The sequence below is a fragment of the Chamaea fasciata genome, unplaced genomic scaffold (genome assembly GCF_029207755.1).
Source record: "Chamaea fasciata isolate MVZ Bird 193981 ecotype frontalis unplaced genomic scaffold, bChaFas1.0.hap1 SCAF_8, whole genome shotgun sequence".
Classification (NCBI taxonomy): Eukaryota; Metazoa; Chordata; class Aves; order Passeriformes; family Sylviidae; genus Chamaea; species Chamaea fasciata.
Genome location: NW_027094093.1, coordinates 32,751,675 through 32,767,110, shown reverse-complemented (window position 1 = coordinate 32,767,110; position 15,436 = coordinate 32,751,675). Strand labels below are relative to the sequence as shown.

Genomic DNA, 15,436 nt, shown 5'->3' with positions numbered 1-15,436 from the left:
GGGACATTCCGAGCTGGCCATTCCCAGGTGGGACACGGGAAAACTGCCACCAAAAGCCCGACTGGGCTCGACACCTCAGCCTGCAGCCCCTGAGCCCAGCGAGCCAGGATTACGGGATATTCTCCCACTCCTGTCAAAGCTCCTTAGCTGTCACACCCATGAATTACAGCACTTCGTATTTACTGCTTAACTCTTAGTATCTTCGAAACGAGAATCCGAGCACTGGTGAAGAATTTCAGATGCTAATCACTTCAACTAATCAGGACATCCAAGGTGGTTCATATTTCTACCCAGGTAGTAAAAGTTAGAGCATAGAGCTGTCTAGCTCACCAAATCTGAGCCATGCTGTCAATAGTTAAAAGAATTTTATAAAAAGGACTGTATGCCACATTATAGCCAATTCCAAGTTTACGTTGCTCCACTACCTGACAATTCACCCTTAGAAAACACGGCGTCAAAAGGCCGACTTTCCCCAAAGTGTCCAAAAAACGCAACTGTATCAGTTCCTTTGAAAAGCCTGGAATAACAGCATCTTGAAACTTTAAACACACAGTGGTATTTAAAAAGATGCGGCTCTACGTCTCTTAGTCAAATTAACTCTGGGGGGAAGTAGATTCGTGAAAGTGGCGATACCAAGACATGAAGTTGAATTAACAGAGGCCACTGTAGGAAAGTGACAGCACCTCTTACCTGAATCAAGCCCAAACCGACAGCATTTGTGCTGGACCCAGAGCACCTGACCTGGACCATTCAGCTGCTCTGATGCAGTTTCATGGACAGACTTTAAGCAAGCAATACAAAATAAAGACTACGGTGTAAGACAAATATCCTGAACTTGGAGAAGAAATGAAAGCAAAAACTTAGCCTAAGTTAAAAGAAGAAAAAAGGCAGAGGCAGAATTGTGTTTAAGAAGAGAGGGAGCAAAGTAGTAGTACCAGTCTCCTCAACTTTTCCTTTATTCCTCTTAACGTACAAAATTAAAATACAAACAGACAACCTCTGCAGCAGATTTAGTGGCTGACCCTTCCCAAATCTTTAATGAATGGTTTCTGGAGCACTGCTAACAAACCTAACCCAGTACACTGCACACCCCCTCAAAATTACTGACACTTACTCCAATCTGGTTTTACTCACGAGAAATGTACTAGATGATCTTCACAGCAATTTACAGTTTTCTAAAATAAAGGGTGGCCAAGCAGTGCAGTTACAAGTACTACATTTTTGATCTTCCAAGACGTAAATGAACACAAGTCTCAACATTGTATTTGCCATTGGGACTTCAGTAAATTGAGAAGTACAAGCAATAAGTTACTCAATTTCTACAAAATACTCAAACCCTTGGCCTTACAGTACTTACTGTAAAACAAAGGCTTAGTATCAGCTGCATGCCAAGCCAGTGGAAAACTGTCAAAGAAAATGTGTTTCCATTGCCATTTCTTTCTCCTGGATAGCAAATTATTTGAACAAAACATTCTGAAAAACAATCAGACCTTCATTTTACCTTTCACTTCAGCAGTAAATAAATATTCATAATCTAACATTCACAAGACATACTGCCCTGTAAAACTGCTCCTTAATATTCAGCCAAAAAGCATGTCTCAAATACATTACCCCTTGTGGAAGACAAGACACGAGAAAGCAACCCCATTAAAACTGCAGGTTAATGCCTCAGTGAAAAAAGGCCAGTGTCAGACACTGCAGGAGAAAAAACCCAACACATTCCCTGTCCCGCTCTGGGCACACAACATCTCTTCTGTTTCAGGTCAATGAGAAAGGAGTATCAAAATTTAAAATTAAGACTATTAGCAAAACCACTCCAAGATAACAAACACTATGGTAGATTGTACTATGTGGCAATGCACCCTCGAGCAAAGTGTGCACCACTCTTTTGGGTTTTTTTTTCCACCACCCTCCTAATCCAGCTCTCAATGGACATCACACAAATCCACCGTGTAGGATGTGTGCAAATCTCTTCACGTGAATAATCTGAATAATTCTTAGACCCCACGTAAGGAACAGCTATCCCTCACTTCTTTTTCTATCTCGTTCCACCTTCCTCATAAAGTGAAAACCTTCTTCGGTACTGAAAACTCATTTTAAAACGTTTTTAAAAGAGATGGTAAAAACCAGGCTGTGACGTAGTTTGCTCCCGAGTCTACTTACACTTTATACTATGATATGGCAGATATACCCACATGCAAAATTATCCAACGCGAGGCAGAAATTTTAAGAAAATGCAAACATAATGGATGAGCAGCCCTGTGTCCCGCTCCGGCCAGCCCTGGCTATATTAGGGAAGGGGAAGGGCCGGGTGGCCCCGCCGGACCGCGACCCCCGGCTACACCCCCGGCCCCGCGGCCGCGCCGCCCCTCCCTCAGCGCTGCCCCCGCTCTGCGCACTGCGGGCGCGGCCCCCCCGCCTCCCTCCGCGCGCTGCGACCCCCGCCCGCGGGAGCGCCGTCCCCGGCGGCATCCCGGGCTCCTCACCGGGCCGGAGCGCTCCTTCCCGGGCTCCTCACCGGGCTCCTCACCGGGACACCGCGCCCGCCGGGTGGCGGCTCCTCGCACACGAGGGGCGCCGAACCCAGCGCCGAGCGCCGCCCGGGTTCCTCCTGCTGCTGCCGCGGCGGGGAGAAAGGCCCCGCCCCCGGGCTGTCGCCACCAGTGGCTGCACGGAGCGCTAGTGATGGGCGGCCGCGCGGACCAATAAACATCGCGGCGCCCTCCCCCCGGCGCTGCCGCGGAGTGGTGCCGCTCGGCGCTTACGCGAAGCCGAGACCGCCCGGAAGGTGGCGGCCAATCGGAGGGCATGGCCGCCTTGACAGACAGCGGTGAGCACCAGTAAGAGCGGCGCACCGGCACCGCAAGGTCCGCCCCCTGCGTGCAGCCCATGGCCGCGGGCGGACGGAGCGATCCCGCGGCTGTGGCAGTGTGGGGTGTGAGCGGCCTCCGCTCCCTGCCCCGGCCGCTTTCCCTTCGCCCGTGCCTAACGCGCTCCCCTGCTCCCGGCCGTGTGGTGTATCCCGCGCAGCAGCTCCCCGGCCCGTGGGTGCCCACGCCAGCGCTCCCGCAGCCACACGGCGCCCGCACCCCGGCGGGGCAGGCTGGGAGCTGTAGTCAGGGCTTGCCCGCGCCACCTCTCGCCTCCCCAGCCCCTCGCCCCGGCTTTCCCCGCTCTTCCCAACCCCGAGAGCCGGCGGCACTGCCCCGTCCAGCCCGGCCCTTAGCGCCATCCTCGCCTTCCTCCATTCCCAGCCCCTCTTCCCCCTTCCCGCCCCTCCGCCTCCCTCAGCCCGCCCGCTCCAGCGGATCAGGGGCCGGCAGGAGGCACGGCCTGGCGGGACGATGATTTTTAACTCGCTCCTGGGGAAGCGGGGCCAGCGGCGAGAAGGACGGGGAAGACGAAAAAAAAAAAGAAGAAAAAAAAAGGGAAAAAGCGGTGCCCGGGCCCAAAAGCGCTTCCCGTCCGTGACCCCTGGCCATGCGTCACTTCCCGGCGGCCGTTCGAGCGCGGAGCCGCGGCCGTGAGGGGCTGTCCGGGCTGGGAGGCGCCGAGCCGGGGACCAGCTGCCGGGTGACTCCTGCTTGTCCCCAGCCCCTTGTTTGTGACAGGTTTCACTTCTTGCGGTTGCTGCTGCTGGCTCGTCGCGTCGTGCGCTCAGGTATTTCTGCGATTGCAGCTGCAGGGATTTGCGTAAGTAAAATAAAAAAACTTGCCCCCAGGGAGGTGTTGAGGTGTGCGCTTCCCTCCAGCACGGTACAGCGGCCTGTGGAAAAACTGTTCGATGCTGAAGAACCGTGTGATGGCCTTTGCTCCATCTGATTGCTGCTTCTTGTAGTGTTCTTTAAAATGCTGTGTCCTGATGGGTAGATTTTCAATCATTATCCCGAGGGGGGCTCCTCCGAACAAGAAAGACAAGGAGCTATTGGAGAGAGTTCAGCAGAGGCCACAAAGGTGATGGGGGCTCTGGGGCATCTCTCCAATGAGGAGAGGCTTCAAGAGCTGGGCCTGTTTAGTTCGGAGAAGACTGAGAGGGGATCTCATTAATGCACATCAATGTCTCAAAGTGGGTGCCAAGACAATGGTGCCAGACTGTTTTCAGCGGTGCCCATCGGCAGGAGGAGGAGCAGTGGCTATAAAATAAAACAGAAGTTCCACCTCGGCATGAGGGAGAACTTCTTTACGAAGATGGTAGAGCTCTGGAGCAGCTGCCCAGGGAGCTCGTGGATTTTCCCTCTCTGGAGACATTCCAAAGCCGCCTGGATGCATTCCTGTGTCACCTGCTGCAGGGGGTTTGAATGGGATGGTCTCCAGAGCTGCCTTCCAACCCAAACAATTCTGTGATTCTGTGAAATATTTGACTAACCAATCCACCAAGATGTTCTTAGAGCCTTGAATTCCCTATTAAGTTCTATTGAGCACGCAGTCATGGAGCAGTGAAGTCCACCAAGGGGAAATTGATGAAGCAAAACCCTTAGTGGAAAGACTCGTTTGTCTGAGGCATGTGCTGCTGAGCTGCATTAAAGGGCTATACTTAGTGGCCTGGAAAAATAAGCAGTGGGTTTATATTATGTAATCAGCTTGTGTTGACAAACAGCTATCGGAAAACTTAAAGTAGTCCTTGAACTTGTCATCAGTCTTGTACCCAACTTTCCAATAAAGGAACAACCCCAGGGGTAACATCCTCACCAAGCTGGGTGTCAGTTCCTGCCTCTGGCAGGATAAGGAGGGAAATGCAGCACAGCAGTAGCAGTGATTAGAAAGAAATTTAAGACTGGGTTTTTTCAGATTTTATTTTCTTATTTGCACTGCCCTTATCACTCAGTAGCTACTTACTTTTCCAGATCATTTATGATTGATTGAACGTGATAGAATATGGAGCAGATTACTTGGAGATACTGCTGATGTTGTTTCTGTCATACACGAACTGTCCACTTGCTTGAATTTAAAAAAAGTTTCAATGCAATTTTTTTATATGGCAGTTCAGTTTTCTTGGAAGTTTGAGAGGCTTTCTCAAAAGATTTCCTGGAAATTATAGTTACTGTACAAATATATTTATAAAATTTGTTCTGTTTTAATTCAGTTTTGAAAAGTAATGGGGATTGGACTTCATCAAGTGGTTTATAGGTACATTATTGTTGTTGAGCCCTTTCAAAAAAACTTCATCAGACTGGAAAAATGGGAATCACTTTTACAAAACACAGGGTGACTCCCACCAAATAAATGCATTTATCCTGGTGTTCATGGGCTCTACACTTCATAATTTTTTACTGATTTTTTAATGCCCTGTGAATGAATCATGATGTAGGTCCATGAATCTTCCTCATCCCTGCATTTAAAAGCTGGGATCATTTACCACTATCTAGTCCTGAGACAGTTCAGCAATTTTAGATTAATAGTTACTGGGTTTAGTAATTCAGCTATTTCATCGCTGATTTCCTTTAAAACACTTGAATACAGACTCTAGAGTTTGAGGTTTTTTTAACTCATGAAACTTGTGCAGCTGAATGAAATTTCTGAAGCAAAAACTAGGTGTCCACACAAAACCTTTTAGGTCTATTGTTCTTTAATTATTCACCTAGTCTGTAATTATTCACCAGTCATTTATACAATCATTCACCTGGAGAAAAAAACTAAACAAAAACTTGTACATATGTGGTAGTTAGTGCTTTCTGTTCTGCTGCTTTCTAAGATCTGCAAAGTCAGTTTTAACCTTGTTAATGACTGATGCAGAAACATTTTTGGAGGTAGTATTGCTGTGTACTGATGACTCATGTGCCTCCTCTAATTCAGATTTATTCTCCTGAAACTGCACGGTTCCTATTCAGCCTTTCAGTGAAAGGATCTTGTCATGATCTCGTTCAACAGAAAGTTAATTATGTTAACATTTCATTCTCATATTGTCACTCACAACGAGCTGATCACAAGTACATCATTATCTCTGCATTTATAGAGTGGAAGATTAGCACAGAAATGAGTCACAAATTTTCTTTAGGGGTGAATCTCAGAACTGAGTGTTGAACAGCTTTGTTGGGCCCACCAATCCTGCAGCATTGTGGAAGCTTGGCTCTACAGAAATGTTTAGTGTTTGTTTGTTTGCTAGCAGTCTTGAAGTACCTTACCTTAATCAACTTTTAAAGGAAAAAAACACTCAGTGGAAAATATTGTGATAGAAGTGAAGTGATTCTGGTTGTTTTCCCAACAGTTAAAACTGAAACATTTGTGTTTGTTCAACTGAGAGCAGAAGCAGGTATTTATTTACTGGAGCTTTATGAATTTTTTCCTGGGAAATGCTTGTCTTGGGCACACCAAGACCTTCCATCTTGTGTTAAGCAAAGCTCTGTAGTGGACGTGCATGAGAAAGCCTGGTACTCATCACAGAATTTTCATCTGCTGCAGAATGTTCCACAGGCCCAAGGTACAGGAATATTGCTTCTGTAAAGGTACACCAAAAACTCCACTGAGGAAAACTGGGGACAAAATTGCCTTGGTCAATACAGTGCTGATGTCCCAGCTTTTGTGTGTTGATCAATGTTTTAAATTTAAATTTGCTATTCCTCCCTCATTGCCTCATTTTCCTGGAACTCTTCTGAAAAGTGTTTGCTAAGAGTTATATTTCAGTGTCCATGAGTAGACTCGATTTGAATGGCAAATAACTTCCTTTCATGAATGGGGTATGTGCTAAAGTAATAATTTCATACTGTAAAGGCAGAGATGCATGCTGCCCTCTTCATCCTGGAATAGTTGGAGTATTTTATGGATGCTGAGGTGAGGGACTCTTCCTCCAGCATCTGCACAATTTCATGTTTTCCAGAGAGAATTCTCAACACTCATGGAAAGTTGCGTAGATAGTGATTTTTTCAAGGTGAAGTGATGAAGCTTTATCCATCAAGCTTTGTTCTTTATTCTGTCATGTAGGTAAGAGATCACCTTTCTCTTTTGTTGCCCTCTGGTTCAGCATGGCCAAAGCTCTCCAGGAAACACCTTCACTCGAAGCTTCTCACTCAGAGGATGTTGATACCAAGCTGTCCTTCCTACCTGAAAGACTGAGAAAGAAGCTGCTTCCTTTTCAGGAAAAGGGCATCATATTTGCACTTCAGAGAAGTGGCAGGTAAAATGAGTGTATTCAACTTACTGTCTCACATGCTAAAACCAATTATTTTAAGTAAGCAATTATTTTTTACAAAGGTTATTCAATATCAGCAGTCTTAGGTGAGTTATGTTACAGAAATCTTTCACAAACTGGAATGTAACATGGTTTAAAATGAGTTGTGGGGTTCTTTTCCACAGAGGATGAAGAAATGTTTAATAGTGCATTATGCAAAAGGGAATTGTAGTATCAAAGTTCTCATGTGAAAGGAGGTTGATATCAGTAGGACCATCATTTTTGTTATGCTAATAGAGAATTCCTAAAATAAGTTAATTCACATTTGATTCTTTAGTTCTTAATGGCAGGATAGAGCTGTTAAGGGAATGACTAACAGATCCTGCTGCATCTCTATGGTTTTCTGTTTTAAATTTGGTACAATTCTGGAGTGTAATCTGGGTGTTCTGGAGCTCACTGAGCTGCAGCAGCAGAGCAGGAGAAGCCCTGCAGAGTCCTCAGTTAGCCAGTGCAGCAGCTGAGGGAGCAGGCGTTCAACAGTTAAGTACCTGGTCAATCAAAAAACACAGTTGATGCAGCAGAGGCTGGAAATATTTTGCTGAGTAAGAGGCAGTTACTGAGTTACAGGGTCAAAAAGGAGAGGGGGAAATGCTATTTCTACATTTACAAATTTTAGGAAATGTGGGCAGTTGCAGCCTAAAGCTGTGAAACTACTGTATGCTGTTGTTTTGGAAAGATATTGGGGAGGTCTGGCACAAATGGAATTACTGTAGCCTGTGTGGGAAAGATGGATGAAATTAGTTCTTGATTATTTCAGCATCTTGCTTCCAGGGTTCCAGCAGAGAAGGAGAGGCTTAGGGCCTAAGGGATTTGCTTGCTATTGTTTGTGACTATTTTCAGGGGAAAAGAAATGTGCATCTTTTCCTCTAAAGGTGAAAAATTGGAAAGGAAGTATTTATCAGCAGTTCTTGAAATTATATGGAACTTTTAATCAATTAAAATCTCAGATTTTTTTCACTTTGATTCTGTTCCTTTTCCCAAAACCCTTTAGCACTGCTGTCTCAGGGAATGAACAAACCATCTGTTTTATGCTGCCAGTTTCAGTGGCAGAACAGAAAGATGAGTCCAGCCCTTCACATGAAAGCCTGAGATTTGACATGCTTTGTGCTGAATTGGCATTAACTGCTCTGTGACCACCAGCCAAATCAGGCACTTCCTGCTGCACAGACTGAGGAGTGGATACATTTTAATAGCTAGCTAAGACTTGGGTAGAATAGACAGCAAAGCCTCTGTTAGGGCTGAATGTAATAAATCCAAAGCCTTTCGCTGCCATAGAATATGCAATTGAGGTGTGTATTTGTATATACACATAGTGAAATAACAGAAGCTGTTAAAATGAAAGAAACTGCACATTTCATTAGTGTAGGCTAATGGATGTATTTGAAAGCGGCATGATCTTTTGCAGGCTGTTGTATGCTATAGAGGTTCCTTGGGAAGCAGCTTAAGTGTAGGACTGAATAAGTTTTTATCAGATGTTTCTTCGTTTTGTTGAAGTAGTAACAATTTCCTGCAATAAGTATTCAAAAATGTTTGAAATACCTAGTCTAATGACTCTGTCAAGGAGAGAATTTTATTTTCTTAATTAGGGTTATGGGTTTATGTTAGGTTTTTTCTTTAAGTCTTTCATTAACAAGAGTTTTGCATAACCCAGCCCTGATGGTTTTCATGTGGACGCACATGAGACAATGTTCATCATGGCTGCAAGAAATCTCATTGCTTGGCACAGCAAATCCTGTGTGTAAGCTGGGTCACATCGAGGAATTGTGTGCACCCTCTCAGCCAGTTTCTATCTAAAGTAAAATGTGTTAAGTCAAACTTTCCCAAAGAGTATTTTTTTAAATCTGTCCCTTGCTCATGCAGAGCTATTTCTCTTCCTGTCCCAAAACAGAGAACAAGAGCCTCTGGTGCTTGGAGCTGAGTTTTCTTATTAGTTTGTCAGCCCTTGCCTCACACAAGTTTTGTGTACTCCATAATGATTTAAACCTTCTTTCAGTGTTCCCAGTGGTATATTTTCAGTGGAAGTGTCTTTTCTAAATTTAAAAAATATATAAGCCTAGGACTTGAAGTGAGCAGTATGTGCATCTCTGCTCATCTTTCTTCTTCCCCCCAGGCTACGCACTCCCTTCACAGGCATCACTTAATCCATGCTTTGCTGTAGTGGTAGAAAACTGCTGTAGAGCAAGTGTTGGCTGAAGAGATTCAATTAATATCATCTTAGATCAGACAAGCACCCAGCATGAAAAGGGAATTATTATTAGAACAAGCTCTTATTTTTTGCATGGAAGGGGCTGGGAGTGAGCTATTAATTCCCTTGTCTGTTCCCAAAGCATGAAATAAATATGCTGTTGTGGTTTGTAGTTTTGATTCATTGGTAAATGAATCAAAGGCTTTTCCAGGAGGTGCTCCAAAGGCATTACCTCATCTAACAGAGACTGCCTGACACTTTTCTAGGAAATGACAATTCTAGAGCCAAGAAGACAATGTGTGCTCCAACATAAACTGACATACCTTTTATCTCCCAAACATGCCTTAAAGGTAAATAACTGACTGACTGCTTATTCCTTACTAGAGATCATTCTTCAGAGATGCACTTTGAAATGGCTGCCTAGGGATGGATACAAGTTATTGTCTTTATTTGTAGCCTCAAATGTTAATGTGCAGGAAAGCTGGGTGCACACAACTTACATCCATGAAGACTGTTTTATTTTTGTGATTTTCTTTTCAGTGAAGGTGTAAGTTACTTTTAAAAACAATAATAATGTTTGTTTGCTTGTTTGTGTGTGTGTGTGCTTTAAGCTGTCTCTTAAATAAAAACCAACCAACTTGTCCCCTCCAGGAATGTGACATGTTAGCAACAGGCTTATGAAATACTGAGGGTTGTTGGGGTCAGATGTGTGTGTGCTCTTGGGAGATGGAAGTGAGCAATTCTCTGGTCTCTGCTGCTTCTTAGTCATGTTTGGGCAGATGTGGACAAATCCCCATTTCCTAGGAACTCAGGGTGGAACTGAGGGGTCACCAGGGGTTAGTGAAGAGGTGGCAGTGTCAAAGAACAATGCTCTGGAAGAAGTGGTGAAAGCTTGGGTAAAATATCCAAGATACAGAGATACATGGCCAGTGACTCAATGGTGTTGATAAGGATTGTATTCAATCTCGTTAGAGCTCCCATCTCTCTTTGCATATACTGATTTTTACTGCTGCTGTTCACTAACGTCTTACTCGGAAAGTCACAATTCTTTTTGCCCTGTATTCTTGTTTTATATCCTCTGCTTACAGCAGTGTGTGATGTCTGTCTAGTAATACAAACAATTTGTTCACCTGAATACACTGTAAAAGAGGCATGCTGTTGTTTGAGATTTAGCTCTCATGCAACTGGATATCCCTAAATGCTTTATCAAGTTTTGTAATAAAAACTGTCAGCATGTGATTTGCAAGCATCATTATTTAGCATTGCTTGCCTTGTAGATGGTATCTGTAAAAGATGCCTTCAGACACACAGATATATTTCTTTCTAGGCATGTTGGCAGAACAATTTGTTTAAGCTGGATGCAAGAGAGGGCTTGGAGATATTTACCACCCATAAACAAGCTTTTCCATTAGAATTGTGTGCTCAAGCTGCTTTACTGGGGTGGCCTTGTTTCCTCTATGAGTTTGAGAGGTAATACATTAACTTATATATTCAGGAGCATGTGATTTTTAATTTCCCCATACGTTCTGGCCTAATGCTGTTAGACACAGTAAAAAAGGTAAATTACCATGGGTGGCAATACCAGGATATACAGAGTTCACATCTGCCATAAAGAGCTATCGGTTTTAATGCAAGGGCAATTGTTTTGTTAGGCAGTCCCTATCTAGGGTAAGAAAAAGTTTTATAGTGTTTAATATTTTTTTGGATCATGGGCTACAGAGAACCATTATGGCAGAGAAATCATTAGAGAATAGAGAGTAAATGTCCTCTGTTATAATATTGAGTTAGTTGCCTACACTTTAAAATAGTACTTTTTCAAAATTGACTGTGTCTCTGATCTCTAGCAAGTCGCACAGGAGGAATACATGGTTAATTCTTTGTTAATTAAAACAGATTTTTACTTCAAAAATTATCAGTCTTTGTAGAAATTAATTCCCCATCTTCCATCCTCAAAGCAGACCAAAAATCCAAAGGTTCAAATCATAATTTCCTCGAAGTTTATGAACACAGCTGAAAGATTCTTCACTAGAAAGTCACAGCATATGCAGTCTGCTGAGGGTTTAGCAGTTGGACCACAGAAATGGCAGCTCTTGGGCAGGAAGCAAATAGAAATGTTTGAAATTCCAAGACAGAGCCCTTTGTAGGGTGAGGAATTTCTGATATGTCCTATTGAAATTCTTATGCAAATTTCTACACAAATTTCTTTAACTTTCTAGGCTGTATTATCCATTGAGTAGTATGAAAGGTATAATTTCCATTTGAGTTGGGTGTCTAAGGGAGTTATGGTTTTAGATTTTGGAAGCTGATGGAATAAGGGAAAATATGTTCAGTCCGTGCACTCCCATGCACATTTTAGTTTGTGCTAGAGCAGTAAGCCCTTTTGTGTTACACTTTTCTGTAACTATTTTTCCCTTTCACTCTTATTTTTGTCATCATTACTGAGTTTGCTTCTCAGTTCTATGCTTCTCTGAGTTTTATGGTGTCTATTAATCTTTCTTTCTCCTTCTGTACAATCCAATTGTTGCTTTCTGTCTTGTGTTGCCTTTTTCAGTTACCAGAGCTTTTGTTTTACTTTGCTTTTATCTTGACTATTTTTGATCCATGATTACTGATTGATTTTCTCATTCAGTGTATTTCTATTCTTCAGTTTCTTATCTTTGATAGTAGCTGTGAATAAGAGAACAGATTTGTCTTTCAATTCCATTTTGAAGCAGTAAGCCTAGTTGCATGTCTCTATATCTCTTACCATCTGTATCTCTTGCCATCTATATCTAATTTTTCTGTCTTTTGTTTGAGAGGTCATAGGTTTCTGTAAGTCAGTGTTGTGATTAAATGTAAGACCAACTGCTTTTTACCATTGTCTAATTTTTTTTCTTCAGAATCAGCTGCGTGGTTTAAAAGACCATTTACAAAAATATTTTACAGGCTACTGCTGAATTTTTCCCAGTCACATTGACTTCAGTCAAAACCAAATTACCTAAATTTGCCTGTTAGAGAAAGACATTACCTTCACATTTGTTTTTTTCTTTTTTTAAACGTTGCTCTGACTATTTATTTTATTTTAATTTGTACTTGGCTTGCAGGATCAAGTGCCATCAACAAGGATCTCCGTTACTTGTAGAACTTGTGATCAGAGATCAGATTGGAACAAAAATAATCGTAACTCTTTCTTAAATTTCTGTCTCTAGTCTCAGTAGTTTGTAGTTAACCTGAAAGAGCTGTTTGTAACAAGGCGTAAGTTTCTTGCTAGACTAAGAAAGAAATCATCTTTTATTCCAAGATATTCAGCAACTCGGATATGTAAAATTATCACAAAATTGTGACAAATGTGGGTCCTTAAACCTGCATTATAGCAGGTGGGCAGTTCTCTCCAGTCTTAGGGAACAAAGCACAGAATCAGCTCTGGGGAACAAGAATAGGGTGGCTATTTAGTCAATACGGAGAGGATCAAACAGAGTTAATACATTTCAGCTCTGAGGGTTGAAGAAAGATTTCATTTTTTTTAAGACCTTGGTTTGTAATGATTCAGAGTACATCTCACATTTGAGAAGTGCCAAGGAAGAGAGGGATGAATAAATGAAGATGCTAGCTCACAGAATGAGGTTCAGATGCAGGAAGTATGAATGAGAGACTGAGCCAAATTCTGCAGAGCTTTCCTAGCCAGGGAAGCTTGTTTGGAAGTGATGCTGGAGGAACTGGGAAGCAATTCAAATAGAACAAAAAATGCATTGTCAGTAAGTGAATCTAGGATATAATTCAGGAGAGGAACTATGTGGGGTGAAAAAGAAAAAAGAAGACTTAAGAACAGAAAAAACCCAGTGGTAGAAATATGAGATTTTACCTGGGTTTAAATGTGGACTTGTAGCAGCAGAAATAGAGAAGAAAATGCAGATTTTGGAAATGCAGGGCACAATTTGTTAGAATGGAACAGGAGAACCAAGAGGGATAAAGAATACAAGTGTAGGTAGTAGGTTGTCAGCAGTGCTGGAGGGAGGGGAAAGGGGAAACGAGTTGGTGTTAGCTGTGTGCAGGGAAGGTTTGCAGTGTGGGAATCCAGGAGGAGAAGCTGGTGTTTAACCACAGCACCCAGGAGAGGACAAATGGGAGGGAGCACTTCTGAGTGAGAGACAAGTCACCTTAGTGAGGGTGAAGAGAAGTCAGGTCTTGAACGGGTGTGAGTCACGTTCTGACTGACTTAATACGAGCTGGAAGGAGAGGGAGAACGTAGGCACAAGGGAAAACTGCCCCAGATCGCCAGGGAGTGCAGAGTTTATTGGGAAAGTACTGAGAAGTATTTACATTTCATTGAAAGCCAGCAGACTGAATATTAAGGGAGGCTTCTACTGCTTGCTCTCAGGTGTTTCAGTCATGCCAGTTAACAGCAAGGTTAATGTTTGCAGCCGCGATTATCAGTAGCTGAAATTAGTTGAAGTTATTCTGTTTTCTTACGTCGAGTCAGCTGCTGAACCCATTTGTCTCTGAAGCCAGTGACTGATAGATGAGGAGTTTTCATTAGCACTGTTGGGTGTCTTCTTGGCTGGAGGTTTTTCTCACCTAACAGTGCCATTAACATACTCTAAAAACCTGTTGATGTCTCTGAGCTCGACCTTCAACTTGACCGCTTTGTTATGTGTTATTCCACACATCTTTGCCAAAGCTAAAATACCGGAACATATAGTCTGAGAGCTTTCAAATACTAAGAAAACATTTTAGGTGGGTTTTTCAGTCACATGTAGAGGAGTGTTGGAGAAAAGCATAAGACAGCACAACCATTCTCCTCTAGGCTTCTTTTCAGAATCATTAGCAATGCAGATGTGGCAATTTAGTGCATCTTATATTAAATCAAAGGTTGGGGTTTTATCACTTAGGGTTTTTTTAAATACCTAGTGTAGTTCAGGAGCAAGGGTAAGATTTATCTTACATCTTCTGGAGCACTATTTTTGATGCAACACCCTTGATTATTTTTGCAAGGGAGTCAGCTCTCTTTGTTCTAGTTTTAGGGCTGTGTGCTGTGATTACTGACACACAAACGTAATGGTTGCTTGCGCAGTTTTATACAAAAATGTTCTAAGTTCAGATTCCTTAAATAACCCTTGGTTAAGATGTTAGTGCTGAAGTGTTGGCTTGTGAGTGGGAGGTAAATTATATGTTGTAGTGTTATATAAAACTGACTCACATGAGTAGGTGAGAATCCCAAGAATATCAGGACACCCACACCAGTGAAAGAAAGACTCAAGCTTCCTCTGTACAACATGTTCCAAAGCCTGCATTAACAAAAAACAGCTTTAATTTGCTTGAGTAGTAACAAAATTTTTCAGTGTTTTAAAAAATGAAGTGCTACTGCTTTGACTGTTTGCCTTGGAAAATGCACGTAAAAGGGAAGGAGTTTGTTCTGAAAAAGCTACCTGCCGTTCTTACTGGTTTTTCCTGGATAAATAGTTGCTGAAAATCAATCAAGAAGTTAAGTTATCCCTACAAGCAAGCAACAGATGTATTGGATTGCTGTACCCCTTTAGTTTTTAGTCTACCATGGGAGGAAGCACAACTGTCTAGAGGGGATATTATTGCAAATATTTTTCTGTAGTTACAAGAAACCTCTAACACAGCTGTTTGACCTGGTAGGATCCTTGGTCGTACAGACCTTAATTCCAATGTGTTGTTAATCAATATTCCTCCAAGTGCAAAGTTCAAAATGGATTCTTTCTCTTTACAAAAATACCTTATGGGAGCAGCCATAATTAATATAAGAAACTTTAGCTGTGTTGTTTGCATGGTTAATAGTGCTGACATTTCAAAAGGGGTGACCCGAATGTAACCCAGACACACAGAAATAGAAACGATTTTCATTTAAATGTTTGTTCTTCCCTGAAACTCCTTTTACAAAACTGTGTTAGCATTAACCTTCTGATGCAGACTATTTTTGTGTGGCTCTATGACATATGCCACATGAGCTTAGCCTCAGTTTCCTTCTGTTTCTCCAGTGAACTCATCTGCATAAAATTTTAAAGATCTGCTTGTCCTTCTGCTTTGCGAAGCTGATTCCAATCTTCTTGACATCAACACAATCAGGAACTCTTTCTGTGGTT

The 15,436-nt window shown here is 42.6% G+C and overlaps 1 protein-coding gene across 4 annotated transcripts in view; it reads left to right on the top strand.

The window, feature by feature from the left end:
* The first annotated feature begins 2,921 nt into the window (after nucleotides 1-2,921).
* The window catches only part of ZRANB3 (zinc finger RANBP2-type containing 3), a 39,696-nt gene continuing 27,181 nt past the window's right edge, over nucleotides 2,922-15,436 (top strand). The window contains exons 1-2 of one of the 4 annotated variants that reach the window (XM_066190364.1): nucleotides 2,922-3,661; nucleotides 6,919-7,111. In XM_066190364.1, coding sequence (XP_066046461.1) covers nucleotides 3,481-3,661; nucleotides 6,919-7,111 — 374 coding nt within the window. In that variant the 5' untranslated portion in view covers nucleotides 2,922-3,480. Of the gene's footprint in view, nucleotides 3,694-6,918; nucleotides 7,112-15,436 lie in introns of all 4 variants that reach the window. The other 3 variants (XM_066190367.1, XM_066190366.1, XM_066190365.1) reach the window with 3 other exon arrangements.